This window comes from Arvicanthis niloticus, chromosome X (assembly GCF_011762505.2).
Source record: "Arvicanthis niloticus isolate mArvNil1 chromosome X, mArvNil1.pat.X, whole genome shotgun sequence".
Classification (NCBI taxonomy): domain Eukaryota; kingdom Metazoa; phylum Chordata; class Mammalia; order Rodentia; family Muridae; genus Arvicanthis; species Arvicanthis niloticus.
The window spans coordinates 99,466,029-99,490,518 of record NC_047679.1 but is presented as its reverse complement, the minus strand read 5'-3'; the positions used below and the strand labels follow the sequence as shown (position 1 = coordinate 99,490,518).

General features: G+C 41.0%; 1 protein-coding gene across 4 annotated transcripts in view; it reads left to right on the top strand.

The window, feature by feature from the left end:
• Tmem255a (transmembrane protein 255A) overlaps nucleotides 1-24,490 on the top strand; it is a 51,222-nt gene that overhangs the window by 11,430 nt on the left and 15,302 nt on the right. The window contains exons 3-8 of one of the 4 annotated variants that reach the window (XM_034485034.2): nucleotides 3,494-3,556; nucleotides 6,021-6,110; nucleotides 12,816-12,884; nucleotides 14,622-14,693; nucleotides 15,100-15,188; nucleotides 21,349-21,511. In XM_034485034.2, the coding sequence (XP_034340925.1) occupies nucleotides 3,494-3,556; nucleotides 6,021-6,110; nucleotides 12,816-12,884; nucleotides 14,622-14,693; nucleotides 15,100-15,188; nucleotides 21,349-21,511 (546 nt within the window). The remainder of the gene's footprint in view (nucleotides 1-3,493; nucleotides 3,557-6,020; nucleotides 6,111-12,815; nucleotides 12,885-14,621; nucleotides 14,694-15,099; nucleotides 15,189-21,348; nucleotides 21,512-24,490) is intronic. The other 3 variants (XM_034485035.2, XM_034485036.2, XM_034485037.2) reach the window with 3 other exon arrangements.

The window sequence follows — 24,490 nt, the reverse complement described above, 5'->3', positions numbered from 1 at the left end:
AAGCTGGGAGGGGTGGGGCACAAGAACACATGTGAATGGAAGGCTCTTTAATTGTAAGGTCTTTCAATAGTATTGGTGAGTTTATCTACCTACCATCTAGGTAAGTGATTGCTTTCATTCAGCACTCAATAGATGTTAGTTCCTTTCCCATTGAGCTCTGCCCATCCTATGATGAGCTCTGCCCATCCAAATAAAATACCTCCACTTATATAGAAATGTAGAGGTTCCTTTTATTTAGCAGCTTACCTTGTGTAAATGCCATATACTTTATCTTTATACTGGATCCTTACAACAACACTGTCTCATAAATACTTTTATGATTCTCACTTTTAAAACGCTTTCTAATTACATTATTTATTTGTTAATTTTTTTGCAGGAGTGCAGGGAACATGAGCAGATCATGTCACAGTATGTGTGTGTGTTTGGGAAGTCCAGGGACAACTTGTGGAAATTGGCTCTCTTTTTATAGAATATGGATCCTGGAGATGGAACTCAGGTTATCAGGCTCGGCATCAAGGGCTAAGTTATCTTAATGACTCCATTTTATCCCACTTTATAGATGAGAAAGCTGAGGCACAGAATCTTTAATAGACTGGCCCAAGGTCATACAATTTATGAGTAACAGCGACAGGGCTTATGTAGTGCTTTGTTTTTATAGCCTGTGCTCCTTATAGTCTGTGTCTCTGTCTAGACTGTGAGCTCTTGGGGGCCAGGTGTGATGTCTCCTTATAGGTTGGACTAAGTGACACTGAGTCAAGGTGGGATGACAAGCAATAGAATGGGAGGCATAGATGATGTAATAGATAGGCCCAAGCTGTCCAGTTCTGTAGTGTCATGTCTTTCCAGCCAGTTTGACAAATGTTCCATCTATCTCTTCCAGTAACCAGCATAAAAGAGTTGTTTGAGAATGTCAGGAATAGCTGGTGTCTTTGTTTCTGGTATCGACTAACTACTTGCCCTATTGCTGCAACAAAATCCTTGACAACAGTAATTTAAGAGAGGTAGGATTTATTGCAGCTTACAGTTGCAGGGGACACAGTTTCATTATGCAGGGAAAGCTATGGCAGCAGGTGCCAGAGGCAGCTGCTCACATTGTATTCAGAGGCAGGAAGCAGAGAGTGGTGGATGTTCATGCTCAGCTAGTTGCCTCTTTTATACACAGTCTGTAACCCAGCACATGAACTGGTCCTGCCCACACTCAAGGTGGGTCATCCTCTCCTTAGTTAAATGTTTCTGTAAACACCTACCCAGATATATCCAAAGGTGTGTTTCCATGATGATTATAAGATATTTTATTGTAGTTGCTTGCTCTGTCTGTCTATCTATCTATCTATCTATCTATCTATCTATCTATCTATCTATCATCTATCAGCTCACAATCATCTGTAATTCCATTTTCAGGGGATCTTGCACCCTCTTCTGGCCACTAAGAGCATTGCACATACATGGTGCACAATGACAGAATTTTGCAGTTCAAATCACATTAGAGTGGTTCAAATGTTAAATGTCTTTTGGGTCAATGAGATGGCTTAGCAGGTAAAGGCATCTGCCACAACGTTCAACAAGCTGAGTTCCATTCCTAGGACCCAGGTGGCGAAAGGAAAGAACTGATTCTTTCAAGTTGTCTTCTGACTTCCCTCACTCACTAGAGCACTCTCATGTGTGAGAGTGTGAATAAATAAATAAATAAACATAATAAAGAGTCTTAAAAACATAAATATCTTTTTAAAAATGTAATACTGGGGGCAGAGTGGTTCAGTGGTTAAGAGCAGTGGCTGCTCTTCCAGGGTTTGATTATTCCCAGTACCCATTTGGCAGCTTACAACCATCTGTTAATCCAGTTTCAGGGGCTCTCGCACCCTCTTCTGGCCTCTGAGGGTTTTGCACATACATGGTGTGTAGACATACATGCAGGCAAAAATCTATATACATAAAATAATACACATTTTTTTCATTTTAAAAATTATGATTCAAATCTCTAGAACAAAACAGTATTTTCTCAGTATGCACCAAGCAGGGGATATGCCAAGCTATTTGAATGTATTATTTCCATTCAAAGTCATTTGAATGGATTGCTTCTCTTAATCCTTACAAAGCTCTGTAAGATAACATTTCTGTGGTTCCTTCTGGTTTATACATAAGGAAAGAGGATGAGTGGTTAGTCAGTTCTAATTACACAGACGTTAGTAAAAGATCTGTGTTTGCAAGCCAGGCTAGTGTGATGACTATGTTTACATTGGTATATTTTGCAGCAACACATATTAGTTATACTTTAAATAAGATTGGGTTGGAAAATGTTTATGTCAGCTCTTGCATGAGGATAATCTCAGTATCCTGGGATGGAGTAGTTTGTCCATTCAGACATATAAGCTTTGGTTTCCCAAGAATGGTTGCTGGTCCTGCATAAGGAATCTTTACTTCCTTTCAGTCTCTTTCATTCTTGGGGTTTTGAGGCAAACAGTTCCTGGACAGGGGTTCATCAGCCCCAATCCTTGGGTTCATTAGACTTCCCAGTTTAGATGTAAAACTTGGGAGTCTTGGATTAAAACAGTTGCCTCTGAGAGTCAAGATAAGGCTGCCAGTGTAAAGCAAGACCATTAGTGAGGCTGAAGAGAGGTGTACCTACATCACTGAACATGCGTTAAGATTTATTGGTCCATTCCCACCACTTTTTACTTCTTCCCTTTCCATCTCCATCAATAGCTATTGGTTCGTGATCGTTTTCAGCTGAGACCGGCAGGCTTCAGTCTACTAATGGTAGAGCTGAGAGGGCAGTTGGATCTTCTACACTAAGCTGTAATCCCAGCCACTTAGACAAGAGAAATTGTTTTTCAGGGTTTTACACTGCCATTTCTGTTCACCCTTTAATGAATGCTTTCTGTCCATAAATGAAGCAGAGATGGAAAAAGAGGCGAGTAAGTGCTAACATAAATTGCAGCAGGTCAACCACAAATATAGGCTTTCAAAATAAAGTTCTTTTCTATTTCTATTTTTTTTTAGTGTGGGTTAAGGTGCTTGCTGATTTCTAAAGTACTTCCTGAGTTTGATTAGTATGACCGATGCATCAAAAATTGCCTTTGCAAACCTTTATTCTGTAATCCATGCTTCAGAATTGAAGGTCCTTTTCAAAACTAGATAGAGATCTGACAATAACGTGTGCTTTTCACCATTATATGTCTCTTACTGAATCACTGGTCATATGCTAGGTAATGGATATTAAAATTGAAACAGGCACGCACTAAGAAGCTATAGTTGACCTGTACTTTTAGTTTGGGGGACATGAGCTTCTTTTTCAGTGTGAGTCATTGCTACAGGAGAAAACTGCAAATAATGTGAGAATATACTTTCATTGTACATAATGTGTTTGTGTAAGCTACATGTGGCTTTGACATTTACACTTCAGTTCTTTTCCACTGTCCTGAATCATGGCCAAGGACTGGAATGACTGTGTGGGAAGGTTGATTGTCTTCCTAAATGCTATGTTGTCTTACAGCTTGGCTTCGGATCATTCCTTGGAATCATCGGATCAAACCTGATTGAGAACAAGCGGCAGATGGTAAGTTTTCATCCTCTAGAAAGCTCAGTGTTTATGTGCATAAGGAACACATCTCTTAAGCTTGTGCAAACTTGGCCCCAAAGGAAACCGTTATTTTACCTTTTCCCCTAAGCCTCCATAAAAACTTATCTCACAGTGTTTTCAGGCTGGTTTGCGGCTCTTTAAGCTTTCTCCTTCATTCTCAAAAGAATACTTCAGGCTGTTCAATCAGGCTGCTGGTCTGGCCTAGAATGTCGGGTTTCTGTTACATACATTATTGCAGCTCTGAATATTAGTGACTTTCCTAGCTTCCTTTTGGTTACATAATCTTTTGGAAAAGTTGTCACAAAGTTTTTTTTTTTTTAAATCTTTTAGGATATTATAATCTAGGGAACTTCGATTAAGAAAATAAATGTAAACTGGGCCTGGTGATTTGTGGCACTCGGGAGGTTGAGAAAGGGGGGTGGGGAATCTGGAGCTCACCTCATGGTCACCTTTGAGTGATTTTGAGTTCAAGGCCTTCCTGAGCTACTTGAGACCTTGTCTTAAAACCAAAACAGGAACTAAAACTAAAAAGAGGAAGAAAGTAAACGTGCTTGAAACATAGATCAGACAAACTAAAATCATGAAGTCAACTTCACAATATCTTTCTGTCTTTGCCGTCCATAGTTCAAAGCCAAGTACGCAGTAACGTTGAGAGAGAGGATCAGAATTTGACAAAAGGTGAAGCTTAGGAAGTTCACTGTCCTAATACACTCTCCCAAAGGCGAGCTGTTGTATTTTCCTGGTTTAATTTTGAGAAGGCTTCCTTGAGGGCAAGGGATAGAACAGAGAGGCTGAATTGCAATCACAACACAGTTTTGTAGAATTACAGTTCAGGAAGTCTGGTGAGTGATCAGACACTGGACTAAGGTTAGATTTCCCCTTCAACAACTCTTAGTGGCATCCAAACTTTGGCAGTGGGGTCTGTTTAACATCAAGCTTAATCAAATAATGTAATGGCTCTAGGGACACAGAACTCCAACCATATGCTTCCCCCAGCAATATGGGAATCACTGCCAGGGTACTTCTAATAGTTTCTTCTTCCATTTCACCTGGACTCCATCCCTTGCAGTTTCGTTTTCACTTTGGGCTTAAATTATTCAAAATAATGGGGGAGTTTTAATTGTAGAGCTGGTCATGGCATAGCTAATAATAATAATAATAATAATGCCAATTTCATGACATCGTTCATCCATTATTTACTGATTATCTACAGTGCTGTGAAGTGAGATTTATGGAGAGAGGTTTCTGAACAACTCCCAAAGGAGATAAGTATTTCCTCTCAGTCTGCTGAAGTGGGTGAACCCTAGGGTAACCTTGGCTTTGATTTTTTCCTTCTCCCTGGGGAATAGCTTGATGCCATGCTATTTCCTCCTCTTTCTCTTCAAAAGCCTCAAGAAAGAAAAATGCTGATTCCATGTAGTTCAGAAGGTCAATCATGGCAGACTGTGGGTTCGTGTATCCTATCTCCTTGTCCTCAAAGACATTCTGAAATTGTGATGATCCCATACCTTGATATGTAGCATCATCTTGGTATTAGAAGATGAACTTTAGGAAAATTTATGTTATCTAACACATAATGAATAAATTTGGCAATCTGGTTTTCTTATTTTAAAATTTCTAGTTAGGCATGGTGGTACATGCTTGTATTCCTAACCCTTGGGTGGCTGGATCAGAAGTTTAAGATGAGGCTTAGCCACAAAATAAACTTGAGACCAGCCTGGACTACATGAGGCCATGCCCCCCCCCCCAAAAAAAAAGAGTGAGAAAGAAAAATTTTAGATAGTCCACACAGAATATATCCACTTCAGAGACACTAATTCTTGCAAAATCTCTCTGGCACTTAACTGGTAATAAAGTGAATATCCCCCTTCTTCAATGATGTATAATGTGATGTAGAGTTATGTAGGACCCAAGAATCACTCTTGTTATCATCAATGTCCACTATGTCATCAAGCAGCTGAGTTAGGGGTATAGAAATCAAAGGACCAGGAACTGGTGGGCATCAGTTCTTTTATAGATTCACAGTAGAGTCGCTGGAAACACCGTTTCCCTCACTGTGCCTCCATTTCCATATAAATAAAATACATGATGTCCAAGGTCCAACATTTTTCTGAATCTGAGGATGAAAGGGCTATGCAGTCGAATTCCTTCATGGACAGCATACTGGATACCAGCAAGCTTCTTCATTTGGTGCTCACAGAATGAATTTCTGAGCTTACTCTGAAATATTTTTTAAAAAATGCTTCAGTTTCCCATTCTCTTCCTCCCTGCGTACCCCCCCCCATACCTACTCACCCTGCATGACTGAAAAAACAAGCATCCTCGTCAGTGACAGAGTAGAGTTCTGCTTTGGCTGGCAGTTTCTTGGGGGATTATCTAGTCTCCAAAAGCAGCAACAGTGGAAGACTAACAGACATGTTCCTTTTGTTCCCTCCTGCAGCTGGTGGCTTCTATCGTGTTTATCAGCTTTGGTGTGATTGCAGCTTTTTGTTGTGCTATAGTTGATGGGGTCTTTGCTGCCCGACACATTGTGAGTATTATTAACCTTGAGTTGAATTGTGCAATGCTATAGCCTCGCCTTGAATGTACACTGAGTGCTTTGAGGGGCACACATATACAAGGGAGAAGGAAGCTCCTCCTCTGTCTTCAATAGCTGGTAGACAAGGTGAGAGCATCAGTGAAAACTGTAAGCATGGAGAAAACTGGGCCTAAACTGACAGTCCAGACACCAGGTGCTGTAGTGGTTCACCTTGGGCTCCAGAGAGCAGAGAAGGCTTCCTTTCCCAGTGGCAATAGGAATGGATATAGCCACTTAGCAAGTAAAATTTGGAAAGGCAAAGACAAAAAGGCATTGGGTTAGGAGATGTCTTGAAGGTAGGGAAAGAGCAGTAGGGCACTATCATAACCTTAGACAACCATTATGGGGTCCTGTGTAGACACAGAAAGACCATTTGATTCTGTAGCAGGAAGCGATATGGTCCAAATCAACCTCCCCTTCAACAGCTAAAAGAACAGGCCATGAGGACAAAGGTACCTTTCTCAGGTACCCAAATAAATGCTGTTCTTATGACAGTGGCTGGGATCTAGTGATGAAATTGGATGTCTGGAGAAAGTTTAGCGCTAAATCCCCCACCCTGAGTTCAGTCCTTTAGTCCAGGTGTCAAGTGCTTCCCACTCTGCAGAAGCCATACATTGGCTAAGGGCCATTTTCACTCCCGAGCTCTCGATCTCTATAACTAAAAGCACGTCCACTGAGCTCTCTATAAAGGACCTTGCTCCCTACTTTTACATTTAGTTCTTTGACAATTCCATGCATGTATATAAATGTATCTTGATTGCTGCCTCCATTCCTCTTCTTTTTATCTCCATCCCTCTCCTATCAACAGCCCTCTTCCCTTCCTGCCCCTTTCCCAGATACATAATTTTTGCTTTTGTGTATGACTCCTCTGATTTGTTCAGAGACATCCATGGGGCCATTTGATTGGAACTATCCATTGCAAGTTGGTTGCATTATCAGTGGGTACATAACTGAAGGAAATGACCCCCCCCCTTTTTTTTTTAACTGAATATATCAGTAGGAAATCATTCATCAATATGAATTAGGGTTTCCTGGGCTCCTCTTGCTTTTGTGCTTGGCTGCTAATGGGTCCATTCTTATATATACCCAGAAAACACATTCATAATTGTAGAAAAAATGCTTATTTACCTCTGAAGGTGTCATGTTTTCAGCCCCTCTCTATAGCCCTTACATCCTTTCTGCCCCATCTTCTACAGTATGTCTTGAGCCTTGAGGGTAGTATGGCATCAATGTCAGGTTTAGGGCTGAGCACTCAACTGTCAGTGATCATCCACACCTTTTGCAGCTGTAAGTCTCTGCATTTATCACAGCTCACTAGGAAGAAAGGCTCCCGTGACTAAGGCTGAGAGTGATAACTGTCGGTTTGTATAAACATATATTTAGAAGGTGGTTCAATGCTGTGTCAATTTAGCTAAACAATGGAATTAAGGTCTCCCTTGGGGCCTGTGACTTCCCTCACAGCAGATTTCCAGTATAGATTCCCTCCTATGGGGTGGGCTTCAAATCCAATTACAGAGTGCTTGATCACCACCAATAATAGTTGTTGCAAGTGGTGTGTTTTGCCTGGAAGGTTGGTATTATAATTCGTAGTGTTCAAAGCTGGGTAAGAATATTCATGCCTTCTCCCCACTAGCAGCCTACGTAGCACCTCTTGCTCCTGCCCTTCTTTTACCATGTTCTGTTTCACACTGTTCCAGATTTCTGGCCCAGGAACAACTTTTCCATTAATCATAGTAAGCATAGTGCCTAGGACTCATACTAATTTTAGAGTGCCACAAAAGTGGTATTATTTCTTCTCAAATAAGACGAAAAATGGTGAACTTTTAGGTTGAGATAAAAATTTGGCACATAACATAGATATACTTGTTTTTATACCAATGTGGTTATAAAGCTTATTTAAAAGAATACTTTTCAGTGGGAGAAGGGAACAAGAAAAACAACAACAAAAAGAGTCTTGGACATAGGAAATCATTAAGTAGCCTCGATGTTCTCCAAAGACCAAAATCAAGAGCAAGATGTAGCAGCTAAGCCCCAGAAAAAACTCAGTTTTTCAACTGAAGTAAACTTGGAAAATGAAGATGTTTTGTGAACCCTTGGAAATTGTATTTGCTAAACTAGTTGAATTAGAGCAAATTTAGCTTATTAAAATTTTCTGTGGGTCACATGGCATGTTGTTATACTTTAGTCATAGGCTAGTTGTTAATTTTAAGGGCATTTGGAGATAAGTCAAGGATGTGATGTGCATTAGAAGATCTGAAACATTATTTCAATTGGAGCTCCTTCTTGGAGTCTTCTTTCAGATGGAAGAGTCAGCCCCTTATTTGCCAAGATCAAAGGAGATCATATCATTAATGCTGTCACCTAACCAGCCTCTGAAATAATAGCTTAGGAAATAATCTAGGTAGGGAGAAAAATAAGGTATAGGGGAAAGATGCCCTTTTTCTGACTGTTTTGAGGGTCAGGAATATAAATATTATCCCCTCCATCAGATTTCTATGTTCTGCTTTTAGCTGAGAGGTACCATCTTTTATTCATGTAGTTTTTTTTTTTTTTATTCCCAAATGATATATCAGTAACTCTTAATGGTTACAATTCTGTCCCCTAACATAGCAATTTTTGTGGTCCTCAGATACTACTCTCTAAATATATACATGTTTTTGTATTGTTGGTTGCAGTCAATCATAGTGTGCATGCTATTTTATATTTAATAGGAGATATCCTAGTAACACTAATTCTTTGTTTTTATGTATTACATTTAGCTTTTCAATGTGTCCTCACATCTATTACTTCATTTGAGACCTACAACAATCCTGTGAGATAAGTAGGGCAGGCATTATTATCCCCATTTGACAAGCACTACTCACTCTGAGACAGTTTCCATGGCAACATCGGCCTAGTGGCTCAGAAGCCTGCCATAGATTTTGATGGCATCATGAGCTAAAATGGCTTCCATTTCTTTGTTTTTCTTCCACTCATAGTGTTTAAATTTTTTATTATATTCACAGTTGCATGGAAATAACAATTTTAGATTTTTTTATATCAAAAAGAATTGTTATATCCTTTGTCTGTTATAGCCTGTCTCTCCATCCTAGTCAACTCTAAGCAACAGCTAATATACTTTCACCTTAATAGATATTCCTATATTAGACATTTCATACTAAAGGAACTCTATATGTGGACGTTATGATTGGCTCCTTTTATTTAGTATAATGATTTCAAAATTCATCCACACTGTATCGTGGATCAGTACTTCATTCCTTTCTATGGTGTACTAGTGGTACACTATATGGATATACCACATTTTGTTTGTCCATTCACCAGTTAATGATTCCATTTTATGATTATATACGATGATGCGGTTCGCATTTGAGCACATGTTTAAGAATGGGCATATTTGCATTCTCATTTCCTTTTTGCTTGGGAGCAGAACTGCTAGGACATTAGATAGCTGTGTTTAATTGAGAAACTGCCTGCCTGTTTTCCAAAATGGCTGTGCCATGTTATACTCACCATTGATGTATTACGATTCTGATTTCTTCACAGCCTCACCAATTTCCATTATTATCTGATTGTGCTCGTGAGTGTGAGGCAGTACCTCATTATGATTTTGATTTGTATTTCCCTTATGGGCCCAATATTTTAGATCATTGGCTTCAATGAAAGGCAGTGATAAATAAACTTCCAGCCTCTATTTATTGGGAAGTTCTCCGTGATGATCACAGTTTTACTTACTTTTCCAGTTGCCGTAATAATGCCTTGACAATCGCAACTTATGGATGGGTTTAATTTTGCTCACAGTTTGAGGATATAGGCAGGGTACATGGCAGGGAAGTCATGGTGGCAGGAACCTGAAGCCATGGTGACATTGCATCTGCAGTCAGAAAACAGGAAGGAAAAATGCTTGTTCTCTGTTCTCTTTCTACTTTTTCAGTGCAGGACCCCAGCACAGGAAATGTTGCCACTGTCCTTTAGGGTGGGTCTTTTCGCTTCATTTAACCTAATCAAAATTATCACTCACAGACATATGCTAAATAATTTCTCACAAATATGCTTGAAGGCTTGTCTCAGGGGTGACCCCACATCTTGTCAAGTTAGTAACCATTATTAACTACCATACCAACCTAGTCACCTCTAAGCCCCTTTGTAAATTTTATAGTTGGTGAGTTGTACCGTGGTATTATATTTTATAGATTTTGATGGTATCATGATGCTGTTAGATCACAGATCCACTAACTGCCTTTCTGTCTCAGAAATCAGACCACATTCCCTGGCAGCCTCAGTTTCTCTCTGTTTCTCTATCTCTGTTTGCCCCACCCCCACCCCAGCCCCAGACAGAGTTGATAAGAAGGCATGCCGTGACCTTCCAGAGTTGACACCTTGTTCCCTTTCAACTGACAACAAGTCCTGCTCGCCAGATCTTGGATTTTAACTTTACTTTCTCAGTGCCTTATGAATTCCAATCTATTTCATGTTATGTGGAAATCATGCTCCAACCCCCAACAAACCTGTAAGACTCACTCGAACCACTTTCATAAGAACAGCAGTATTTGGGGACCTGAGAAAAGTATCTTTGTCCTCTTGCTCTGTTCTCGTAGCTATTGAAGGGAAGGTTGATTTGGATCATGTGGCTTCTTGCTACAGAATCAAATTATCTATGTTTCCACAGGACCCCATCATGGCTGCCTAAGGCCATGATACTACCCTATTAATAAACATTTCTTTTGAAGGATAGTCTCAGCTTCCTTTCTACAAAACTGCCTTCTTTTAGTTATAATGTATGCCATAAGATAAGGCTGGGTATGTCTTCAAGAAAATGTTTCTTCTACCCTGAAACCTGCCCAAAGATATGTGGATTATTTAAATGAAAGTCATGTTTAGATCCTAGTCCAACTTGGGTGGGATAAAGCCAGCTTGCCCTGTTGGTGAGACCCTTTAAAATCACCTAGCCATGTTTCTTTGGCTTGAGTGAGTCTGAACTTTGCCAAGACCTGTTTTTTTTTCTATTCCTTTTCTTGTTCCATCTTCCCACCCATGGCCATTCATTAGCTTAAAAAGTCACTTTATTATATTATGTTGTAATTTCTCTCTTTCTCCCAAGTGTCTATAATAGAAATTTACCTTTCAGGGTTAGAAAAAGACCAAAATTAAGTAGTACACAGGAGCACACAGCAGTCATGTAATATATAGCAGTACCCTTTTCCATCCCTTCTTGCCAAGGTTAGCAGTCCTTCAGGCTAAAGAGGTTGCAAACTCAGGTTCAGTGAGCTCTTCTCACCCCTGAGTTGCCCTTTTTTTTTTTTTTTTTTTTTTTGGTGATTAAGTGTGGAATAGCAGCCAAACATAATGAGTAGGCAATCACCCTGCATCCCTCTCTCTGTCTAAGGGTGGTAGCTGAATGGCAAAACCAGGTCACATAGGGCTATGGCCAGCACTATGGTCAAACCTTTTCTTGAGCACAATAATAAGGAATATACTGTTACTCCAATGTAGAAAATAAATCCTGCCAGTTGTGAGCATGAGCTCCTTCCTTTCTAGTCCGACCCCAGACCAAATGAACAGCAATGCATTTTTGTTACACTGAACAATGAAGAGAATTGTGGAGCATGAGCTAATGGAAAGTCCAAGGTCATGGACGGGGTCACAGAATAGAATGCAAGAGGCACTCAATGCTGAGTATAGGGGATCCTAAATCACAGGTACAGCGAAAATAATCATCAGGATTGGAAATGAGGCAGAAGGGGAAAGGCAAAAGATAAACCCTTTCTGCCTGGGCACTTTGAACTAAGCCCTTAAGGCCATTTTGCATAAACTAGCATCTTAGGCTAATGTGACTTCATCCAAAGACCCCCTACTACACAGGGATGCCTAGCATCACTTGTGCAAATGACAGCATTTTCCAGTTACAAGTTTCCAGACATATCTGACTTATCTCTTCTTTCCAACACTCATGCCGGAGAGAGTTTCATCAGAAAGTGAGCAGTGTAAATCAACTGTCCTTTATCTTCACATTAAGTTTTCCCCTCTCTTTTGCCTTAAAAGTACCTTTTTGAGTTTGTTGGCTTTACCTATCAGTGTAGGAGAGTGAAAATGGCTTGTAGTACAGTTGACTTAAATTCTGCAGCTAACTTATGGCTAGCTGCCCATCCTCCAGCCACTGATTGCTTTGCCCCTTTTGAAAAGGCATGGGAATAACAGCAGGGAGCACAAGTCAGTCAGCCCTTATCTAGTCCCCGGGTGATAACGAGACTTCATAGTTAAAGCCATGCTCCATGCTCTCTCTATTTAGAAATGCAATATTGCAATAACCTGGAGTTTTGAATCTTGCTCCCTAGGGACTGTTTGCAAGGAGACAAAGCCTAGAAGGGGAAAAAAAAACCAAAGAGGAAATTTCAAGAGACTCATTTTTCAATCAATCTTTCTGGTTTCTCATTAACTGAAGTAGTTCAACAGAAAGCAGTTGTTAGAATGATCTTGCCTGACCCATACATTTTCAGGCCCCAAATAGATAGTTTTTAGAATTTAACCTAACCTATTGCCTCTCTGTGGTGTGTGTGTGTGTGTGTGTGTGTGTTTTCAAATCTTATATTAGCAAGCAGGGCTCTTGATGTTTTACCTTACAAAGCCAAAACCCTTTTGGTTTGGTGTTTCCCTTTATAGGATTTGAAACCACTCTATGCTAACCGGTGCCACTATGTTCCCAAGACATCCCAGAGGGAAGCTGAGGAGGTGAGCCACAATGATGCTGCATGTCTTTACCTCATGGGAAAGTCCCTTGTTTTATCTGAAAAAAAAAAAAAAACCTTTCTTTACCAAAAACTAGATTTACTTACTATTTTAAGCATATGAGTGTCTTACCTGCATGTACGTATGTGCACCACATGTGTACTGGAGTTACACATAGTTATGAGACACCATGTGGATGCTGGGAATCGAACCCTGCCCTCTGCAAATGCAACAAGTGCTCTTAACTGCTAAGATAACTCTTAAGCCACAAAACACTCTTTCTATATTATTTCTTTCCACAGGCATAAGGTTTACTACTCGATGTTTTGAGCTATTTGTTCAGTGGGTCAAAGCACAGTGTAAATGAGGACATGGAGATTGGAGCCTCATGAGGCCTAATCAGATTAATTTTGTTCTATGGCCATAGGCTGGCCCTCTGACCCCAGCCAGTAGTCTCTCATTGTGTGTCCTTCCCCCATCTCTGCCAATAATGATTCAGTTGCCTGGACTTGGTGTTTAGCCAGAAGAAGATATGAATCCCACCAAGACACTGTGCTAAGAAGGCGAGCCTGAATGTGACACATGGAGTTCAAATCAGGATAACTGAGCAATCTGGTCTATCTCATGGTTCTAAGGAGGCCCAGCTTGTTGGTGTAAGAGGCCAGCCTAGTAATCCTGAGTAGGCTCAAGAGAGTATTTCTTTCTTGCCCCACACATGCCCTGTGTTCTCTATTACTTCAGCTAGAGGCACTAGCAGCAGCAACATTGGGGGTGGGGGCATGCACTTTCATTTCAGCAAATCCCAAAAGCCCTTCCAACCAGTGTATTTCAACATATGAAATTCTACCTGTTTCTGGGGACATTGACAATTTGGGACTCTGTTAACCTCAAAATGAAAGTCATTCACTGTGAGGATACCCCCAAGAGGATATTCACAGCACAAATCTTGAACTCTATGGAGAGGGGAGGAGACAAAGTTGAATGGATAGGGAAGTGGGGAATGGGCATAGGATGAGTAAGGAAAGGGGACAAATAGGATGCAAATGCATTGTACGAGCTTCTCAAAGAACAAAAAAATTTTTACAAAAATAACATTAAAAGATAGCACACCTGTGACTGGAAAGGAAAAAAGAAAGGGGGAGGCAAAATGGCCACTCCATCACACAACCTTCTGGGGGAGGCACTTTACATAAAATACAACAGGAATAGTGTCCTTGGAGTTAGACAACGTCATAGTCTTGCTCCCAAGGTATGATGTTAAATGCTTTTATTATGATTGTACCACCTGGCTCCCGCCATTGGTGGTCAGCAACCACAAAGTTACCATTTTTCTAATTGTTCCTGGGTTAGAAGGAGGAATAAAATGTGTGTGTGTGCGAACAGCATAGCAAAAGGCAACAGGCATTTGGATGAAGGACCCAATATGAAGAAAAGAGTCTATTTTCTATGACTATTTCTGCAGCAAAGCCAAACAAGTGTGCAAGTACTTTCCTGCACCCTTATTGGGAAGGGAACTTGAACAACACTCTTGCAAGCAAGAGAAGGTAAATGCAGACTTATATTTTTAGTTTTGAAAAATGTTTTTGAAAACTCAAACCATGGAACCCTATTACAGCGATTCTCTTGATTTCACTGTGATAACGTTCTTGTGCTAATTTGCCAACTGCACAAGTATTAATAACAGTTTCCATACGTTTGCTTATAATCTTGTTTCTCTTAACTCGATTTTTCCTGTATAAGGTCATAACTTCTTCATCCAAAATTACTCCTTCTACGAGGGCTTTGAGGAACCTTACGCAGGCAGTTAAAGAGGTACTATTGTACTTCAGTGTGCATGTGATAGCCCTTCTACATTCCATTGTACCAGATCCTCTTTCATCCAGTGTCCTGATTTTCTCATCCCTCATATCCTCATTCCCTAATATCCATAAAATATTACATACATTGTTCCATCTGTCCTTTCTCTCCTCTACCTCTACCATTTGTGAGTGGGGTACTAAGGACTGTGGCTGGGGCTACATAGAATCCCAGACACACAGGTGCTTGCATTATGCACAAGCACAGCTACCATTCTGCTTAGCCCCGTCTTTCATTTGCATGGGTATGTGCATATTGTAGCCATCATTTCTGTCTCTGTCAGTCACTAACTCACATTTCAATTCCAGAGGACCATTCCTGTCCAGTGCTAGCTTCTCCCATTGTTGTTTTGTGTCCTCAGGTGAACTGCCCTCAACTTAGCCGTGGACTCTGTACACCTCGAATCCGGGGCAACACCTGCTTCTGCTGTGACCTCTACAACTGTGGCAAGTGAGTCTGGTGTCATGGGCACAGCAGTTATTGTTTGACTGTATTGGGTGCTAGGAGAGCCAAGACTGGTGAGGGGGCTGTGGTGGGGATTAGAGAAGTAGTGGCTATTGGTCTCTCATACATACCACCTTACAGGCGCTACCCACCTTCTCTGTGCAAGGCATCACACTGGCTACTTTCACAAACGTTATAGAACGTGAAGATACAAGTAGTAATCAAATTCAGCACTATTTGTACAATCAACATCATCCAACAAATATTCACCGAGCACCTTCTCAGTGCCCGGCCCTGTTCTACACACTGATTCAGTAGTAATGAAAGCAAAAGTCTTTGTCCCATGGAGCTTACAGTCTAGCAGAGGGCAGAGTATAAGCACATATAATACATAATATAATGTTAGGTGTAAATAGAGTTTCACAGAAAAATGAAGCAGGAAGACATCAGTGAGGGAGAAACTGTACAAAGAGTAGGCACGGGAGTAGACAAGGTAACACGTGTAAAGGGACCTGAAGAAAGCTGGAAAGCAAATCAAGAAGATAGCCCAGAAAAGTTTTTAAGCCAAGGGGACAGCAAAATATAAAATCTGTAAAGCAGGGTTGGTGCCGCTTCTGCTAAATCATCCATACTCTCTGCCTTCCAATTAAGATTACAGCAGTTATTCCTTCAAAACCTTAGGTGCTAAGAATTAGGATGTCAGACTAGTAGGAAAGGCAAGTAGATGAACAATTGAGATGTGAACATAATAGCACAGTGAGCATCAGTGGATATAGAAAGGACTCTGGTGGCATAATGAGGGACAAAGGATAAGGAAAGGTTTAAGATATGAACCAAAAGCCTGTGGAGGTGGGGAAGATATGTTCCCAAGTTGTCAGGACTTAAGAAGTGGAGGGAACTAAGTGATCTATTACACACACACACACACACGCACAGGCACACGCACACGCACACACACACACAAACATACCTTTGTTTCTACAATAGGTATGTTTCAGAAAAAGGGTTGGAAAAAACTAAAAGGTTATTTAAATCCCATTTATCTGAGCCACAAGTGAATATTTTCTATTTTTGCCCCCAGTGGAGACTCAATCCCAACTTATCTATTTTGGTAATCTAAATTTTACAATAACTGACTTTCATAAGGCAACTATTTCCAGTATTATTTTTAAGGAAGAAAATTTTTCTAGTTTATGAAATATTTTTAATTTCTTTCTTTCTTTCTTTTTTTTACTTTTACAGTCCCTCCCCTCATTCCTGTTTCCCCTTCTCCTCAGAGAAGGGGAGGCCTCCAATGGGTACCCACCCACCCTGGTATGTCAGGTCACAACAGGACTAAGCACATTCTCTTTCACTGAGGCCAGACAGTGTAGCACAGCTAGGGGTGTTTTGTTTTATAAAAAGTAAGAATGAGCCAGGCAGTGGTGGCGCACACCTTTAATCCCAGCACTTGGGAGGCAGAGGCAGAGGCAGGCAGATTTCTGAGTTCGAGGCCAGCCTGGTCTACAGAGTGAGTTCCAAGACAGCCAGGGTTACACAGAGAAACCCTGTCTCGAAAAAAAAAGTAAGAACGAGGAATATATTTGGTAGTGGAATGGTGAGGTGGAAGATGGTGTGTCTGTGGGCCCATGCTAAGGCATCCCTTCCCCCTGAGGTACCAGCCATATGATGGATATAGTATGGAACAGAGTTTATTTAGGGCATGGGGAGGGGAGTTGAGGGAGTAGAGATATTGAAAAGGAGAGGGAGGGAGGGAGAGAGAGAGAGAGAGAGAGAGAGAGAGAGAGAGAGAGAGAGAGAGAGAGAGAGAGAGGAGGCCAGCTATGAATATGTGGAGGGGGGGAGGGGAGTGGGGAGAGAAGAGACAGAGAGGGAAGAGGGGAAGAGAGTAAGAGAGAGAGAGAGGAGGGGGCAAACAGCCCCTTTTATATTGAGTCAGGCATACCTGGCAGTTGCCAGGTAACTATGGGGTGGAGCCTAGAAGAAATGCTAACAAGGGGAAGGGGATCAAAGGCAGGCAACACTCAGAAAAAGTACTTGTTCCAATTGTTGGGGGACTCACATGAAGAACAAGCTGCATGCCTACTACAAATATGTAAGAGGCTTTGATCCAGCTCCTGCATGCTCTTTGGTTGGTGGTTTAGTCTCTGTGAGCTCACACGGGCCCAAGTTAGTTGACTCTGTGAGTTTTCTTGAGGAGCCCTTGTCCATGCCAATTTGCTCAATGCTATCCCCGACTCTTGCATAAGACTCTTCAAGCTTCTCCTATTGTTTGGCTGTGGGTCTCTGCATCTGTTTCCATCACCTCCTAGATGAAGTCTCTTAGGAAACAGTTATACTAGACTCCTGTCTGCAAGCATAGCAGAGTATCACTAATAGTGTCAGGGGTTGGCTCTCCTATGAGATTGGTCCAGTCATTGTTTGGACATCTGTCATTCTCTGCTCCATCTTTATCCCTGAACATCTTGTAGGCAGGACAAATTTAGGGTGGAAGGTTTTAGCGGGTGGGTTGGTATCCCTCTTCCTTCACTGGAAGTCCTGCCTGGCTATAGGAGGTGGCCACTTCAGTCTTCATATCCACAACTGCTAGGATTCTCAGTTATGGTCCTTCCCATAGATTCTCATGAGTCTTCCCTGTCCCAGAGCTGCCACCCTCCCCATTGATTTCTGTTCTCTTACCCAGCCCTCCCCCTTTCCCCACACTTGAACCTCTACCCCATTCACCTTCCTACCCCCTCTCCTGCCAAGTTCTCTTCTTCCATCCACATCCGATGTCTATTTTATTCCCTCTTCTGAGTGACATTCTAGCATCCTCCCTTGGGCCTTCCTTATTATTTGGCTTCTGTGGGTTTGTGGAGTGTATCCTGGGTATTCTGTACTTTTTTGGCTAATATCCATTTATTAGTGCATGTATATCATGCATGTCCTTTTGTGTCTGGGTTACCTCACTCAGGATGATATTTTTAGTTTCATCCATTTGCCTGCAAAATTCAGGATGTCCTTGTTTTTAATAGCTGAGTAGTATTCCATTATGTAAATGAACCACACAAGAAAAAAAACGTTGTTAAGAAGTTGCACTAAACTGTGGACTTCCACAGGGCAGGGGACATGATTTGATTTGGCATGACTAAAGAGCTGATGAAAACGGAGAGACATTTGTTGAAAATCAAAAACAAAACCTTCCTTTTCACCCAGGAAAAGGATATATTAGACAAAGCAACAGATACGATACGGGCCATGCTGTTTCTAAAGATCTATAAGCTCTGGAGTAGCTTTAACCTACCCTGAACCTAGTAACCCAAGCATCTGTCAACATTCTTTCCCAAGTCTGGGTGGCCAAAATCCCAAGGGCAAAACCAATAGAACAGGACTTGCTTATGTGCATCAGTTCAGAAAACAGCCATAAGACTAAATAGGGGACAGACTCGAAATGAAGGGAAAGCTTTTTCCTTGACCCAGGGGTTTTTGCAGCCAGAGCCAATGGGAGTTAAATTGGAGACCTAAATATAGCTAGCAACCAGCATTCTGAGGCTTGGAGACTTTTTAATTTTGCCGACTGCATATTTGTTTTCCTCACACGAAGCCTATTTTTAATCAATTGCCAGCTCCTCCAGTCCATTTCCTGGAAAGGAGGCCAAGAAAAAAAAAGTGGGAACAAAAAACATCAGGCAGTCATTTGTACAGCACTACAGAAACAGAGTGTCTACTGTCCCCTCGAACCCACAGACCTTCACTGACGTCATGGGTGGTGAGGTTTAATACCAAACATAGATTATTCCATTTAGCCTTGTGCAGGAAGGTGGCTTTCTCTAGGACACAGCTTCTCTGCGGTGGCCTTTCAGAGCGTCTCTGCCTTCCATCTCACTCACTCATCTTTGGAGAGGTCAAGTCAATATCATTGGTTTTTAGTGTGTAACCTAAAGGAAATGGAGTGGTTTGTGTATGGCCTCGGCTTGGAACACAGTGATACAGGACAGCTTACTTCCATTCCTCAGCTCCTCTAACAAACCTTTATGACATTCCTACTATGTGTCAGGGGCTATAGAAACTCAGTGTACCAGAAGGGGAATTTAAAAATATGGAGAATGGAGGGTAGGGGAAAGGAGGGAGAGAGGGAGGGAGGGAGGAGAGGAAGGAGAGGGAGAGAGAGAGTCAGAGACAGAGAGACAGACAGTAAGAGATAGAGAGGGGAGAGGGGAGAGAAGACAAGAGGAGAATTACCACTCCAAGCTAAGATGTTGTCTTATTGAAGAGCAGAAAGATGCCTTCCTGCTTTCCTGAAGATCAACTGCCACTTCCTGCGTTAAGCAGTAATTTGAACGCACATTTTCTGCCTCTTTAAGCCTATCCAGGAAGTGGAGTGCAAGAAAAAACAAGCCTGTATTTGATGCTCCATTTCATGATGAATGTAAAGATGAGGCTTTGCACTCGTTACTCACTCACTGTGCTCTTCAATCTTTCTAGTGCTGTTCTAGGCAGTAAGAGAGACACAAAGAGATGTCCTGTAAGATGTCCTGCCCTTGCTTTTGAGAGGTTACAAGACAGAGACCTCATGGTGGCCTTGGGCTTGGCCATAGCACAACACTCAGCACCAAGAAGCCTCTCAGTATATATTAGCTTAAATGAAAAACTAATATCAACAAACTGAAAAGGAAAGTCTGTCTAAGTCTGTGAGTGTTTAGGGAAAAAAATCTAGTGAGTGGGCACTGGAGCCCCTTGAGAAGGTGCTGTTAAAGCTTTGATCCTAAGGTGGGATTTAGACAGACAGGGAACTGAAGACAGTACCTTCTCGAATCAAAAAAATCTGAGGACGGTTTTTGAGTAAGCTCCCCAGCATTTCTAGTCTGGGCCTGCTAAGAACTGTAACGTAGATAGAGTATAGACTCTGTTTTTAACCCAGATTATGACACATGGAAATTTGGGCAATTTTTCATTTAAAATTTTTAAATATATTTGTGTGTGTGTGTGTGTGTGTGTGTGTGTGTATTTATGTACGTACCACAGTGCACATGCACTCATAAGATGACAACCCGTGGAAGTTGTTCTGGGAATGAAACTTGGGTCACCAGGTTCTGCAGTGCCTTTCCCCACCGAGCGTTTTCATTGCCTCTGGATCGTCTTGTGTCTTACCTTGCTGATCGTGAAAAGCAGTGAAAAAGTTTTGAGAAAAAAGGAATGGCTTTAAGTTTCAGAAACATTTTAGGAAGACTCATTGAGTACCAGTGGAGTCTGTCAGGAGTGCCTCGCAGTCTTGGGAGCACAAGGATGAGGTCAAAAATAAGGCAAAAAATACAATTTTAGGGATTTTTTTTTTTCATCAGGAAATGGACCAAATAAAATCATGACTCTCAAACAGAAGCAAGCCACATTAATTTGCTAAAAACCATATTATATTTAATTATTAACTTTCTTTTGCTTCATGGGTCAGTTTTTAAAGACGAAGTAGCTGCTGAAACCCACTCACATTGAAACCAACTGTAACCTCTGGAAAGTTGGATGCTTTGTCTTTTTTGAGGTGCCTAACTTGTGCATGCTAACTTGTACATGCTAGGCAAATGCTCTACCACTGAGATAGATATCAAGTCACAAATTATTGTATACTCTGAAATGAACTACTCATATTTCCATGTTGGGGCAGGTGTCCTTATAGCATGAGTGTCTTTAAGCATGTGGTTCAAAGATCTGAATTAGTTTCCAGACAGTGGCTCTCATAAGGAAACAACTTTTACTATTTGTTATGGGCTAAAGTACTGCTTTATACACAGTCTTTTAAATTTTAGTGTGTGTGTGTGCGTGTGCATGTGCATGTGCGTGTGTGTGTCTGCCCATGTGTGGATGTCAGAGGACAACTTCTAGGGGTCAGATCTTACCTTCTATTTTAACAAGACAGGGCCTCTCTTGTTTCTTCGTATGCTTGCTGGTCCACAAGCTTCTGGACAATTCTGGCTCCACCTTCCATCTTGCTTTATTGATTGTAAATGTCTTGATTTATTGTGGTGCTATACTCCAAGCAAACTACAATGATGCTGTTTACAACAGCTCCCCATCTGCTTAGGCAGCTGTTTTCCCCCTGAGCTACACTGTAGTCAAATCCTGGTGGTGGGGGCAAGGGAAGAAGATTTTCTGCTTCTAGGAGACTGATTGCACTATGCTTCTCCCCATGCAGCAGGGTGGAAATCACTGGCGGGTACTATGAATACATTGATGTCAGCAGCTGCCAGGACATCATCCACCTGTACCACCTACTCTGGTCTGCCACCATCCTCAACATTGTTGGCCTGTTCCTGGGTATCATTACTGCTGCGGTCCTTGGGGGATTTAAGGATATGGTAAGAAAGAAAGTGACTTTCCATTTCACAGTGACTTCTGTTTGGTGATGGGTGAACAAGGCTAGGATATTTGGAACAATGGAGATACAGAATTTGAAGTGAGGAATCACAATGTAGCATATGCAACTGCTTTCAAATATCTCAAGTTGAAGTGAGAAGTGCCATCAATCTATATATATTCTTATGAATGTGGCCTTCCCGGTATCTTGAGGCATATTTTAGGAGTGAAATAGTGGGAGAGGGTTTTTAAGTCTTCCCGTTCACTCACTCTGCCTGTGTAAACAATCCATCATATCTTCCCCCAACACTTTTAGTAGGAACCTTCCTACCTAGTTTTCTCCTTAATGATCTTTGGGAGACAATGAAGGAAAGAGATTTATGTATAGCTGTAGGCAGGATTAATGCTAGTCTCCTACAGGAATCCCATCATGGAGTTTCTATACTAAATGCACCTAGGCTGTTTTTTCTTGTACCTGAAGACTCAGCCCCAGGCTAAGCTGCTTGCCAGGTCTTGCCTTCAACCTTAGCCTACCCACATTCGTGCTCCTCTCTTTGGCATCGTTTCCATCTTTGTGTGCATGACTGTGAATGCACAGCAGCACTCAGAACCGTCAGTAATGCATGTTCCCTCGATAACAGTCCATTCCCCCTTTCTGTGCTTTCAATACATTTCTCATAATTTGCTATGTTGGTAAACTTTAATCTCTGATTGTGGAGCTGATAGTTTTGAGCCATGGTTATTAGTCTAGCTTCATATTAGAATTACCTGGAGTATCTAAAACAAAGCAAAACAAAGTAAAATAAATCCACACGTTTGAGTCCTTTCTCCAGACATTCTGACTCAGCTGGTCTACATGGAAACCTATCTAGCAATGGAGTCTCAAGATCACTCCAGGTGATTCAGGTCTGTAGGTGGGCTTGAGGGCCACTGCTTCACATATCCGTAGAAAATGATTTTGTGCCTAAAAGGGATTTTCTTTTGATTCAAGAAGTGAGATAAGCAACTTCTAGACCCTTGGTTGTTTATGCCCACTTTAGGGTCCCCAAAGAACAGGATCCTGAATAGTAGTCTCTGATCTAACCCTAGATAGATAGTCAAAAGGTGGTAATGGTAAAACTAAGGGCCCCATAGGTAACGGAAAAAATGGAGTTTTGGTTACAAAGTCCCCAGTAGAACTGAGCTGTTTAGGAATATTGGGTGTTCCTGCTTGCGACTCTGTCATGAAAACCCTTCCATGTCCACCCCTACTCTGTCAGTCTTGCTTCTCTCCCTTTCCCTTGTACATATTTCTCATTCCCTCTGTTCTTACTTCAGAAAACCCAAGTACTAAGGAGTTTGTATGGTAAGTATTGATGTGGCAGTCACTGTAGGAACAAATAGGATTTCCTCTTACGGGGCCAGGGCGGGGTGGGGCAGGGCTGAGGAAGGTTTTAGGAGACATAGGTGATTCTGGGTTTAGGCTTTTTTAGAGAAAAAAAAAATGCTATTGCTCTTGGAGGTTTTTCCCAGGAGAAGCTCAGAGCAGGTGAGGATTTCCTGAATAGAAAGAGCTTCCCAGACCCAGTTGAGGGGCTGCCTTGAGGAATGAATGCTGCTTTATGGGATTTACCAGCTAGGTGATCCTCCAATTTTACCCCATAAAGTCACAGCACTAAAATTTCCACTGTTTCTCTTCCACTTCGTCCTCGTCCCCCTCTTCTTCTTTTTCTTCCATATTTTCTGATAGACTTTGCCACTTTTTGTCTATTTTCAAAATTAAGATAATTAAGAAATAAGGTAATTTAAAACTAGGATTTTATTTATTTTATATTACTATTATTTATTTATGTGTACATGTATGTACATATGTATGTATATGTGCCTGAGGTTAGGGGCATCTCCTGGAGCTGGAGTTAGAAGCAGTTGTAAGCTTCCTGTTGTGGGTGCTGGGAATTGAACTTGGGTCCTCTGCAAGAACAGTACATATTCTTAATCTCTCTAGCCCCAGATAGTAACATTTTAAATATGCTGGCTAATATGCCACATAGGTGTTAAAACCTTATATTATATAACCTCTCCAGTGATTTGATAAGTTTCCATGGTGACAGAAGGACTTGGGGTGTGAAGTCAAAGTGTGCCTGAGAAAGACAACTTTCTTCAAAGAAAGTTCTGCAAGTTGGAAAGAAGGAAGGAATGAGATGATGATGTTCTAAGAAATACAGCCCTTCTGAGATTTTGGTCTTCTCTTCAAACACCAATCTATTTGAAATGCAATTCAGTGACATTCAAAATGCCACATTGGCTATGGCCTTTTCATTAAATGAAACCGGTAACCATGACAGAGCTACTCCTTATCCCTCTTGCCCAGAACTATCAGAAACTATTAGTCTGCTATCATTATGGGTATTTATCTTCTAGATATTTCCTACAAATGGACTAATAGAAAACATGAAGTTCTCTGTGACTCCTTTCACTTACCATAATATTAAGACTTATTTAGCTTTCAGCACATATCAGTGCTTCATTTCTGTTAATATCTGAATAATATTTCATTCTATGGACATGTCACATTTTATTTAAATCTATTAAATAATATATATTTAATATATATTAAATGTGTTTAACTCTTTTAAAATCTATTGATGGACATCTGTTCCCACCTTTTTGGCTATAGAGAAATGGTGTTACAAACATTTATATAAATTCTCAGTTTTTTCATATAAACTTGAAGTGGAAGTTTTTTTTTTATTGTATGATGCTTTAATATTTAGCTTGCAGAGAGGAAGCCAATCTATTTTTCTCATGAGATATTATTTTATATTCTTGCCAATAATATGCAAGAATTCCAAATTCTCTATAAACTAATTCTAGTAGGCACATTATAATTTTGACTTGCCTTTCTATAGTAGCCAATGATGTCAGGCCTATTTCATGTGCATATGGACAATTTGTATACCTTCTTTGGAAAAATTGTAAATCTTAGTTTTTGACATCTATCT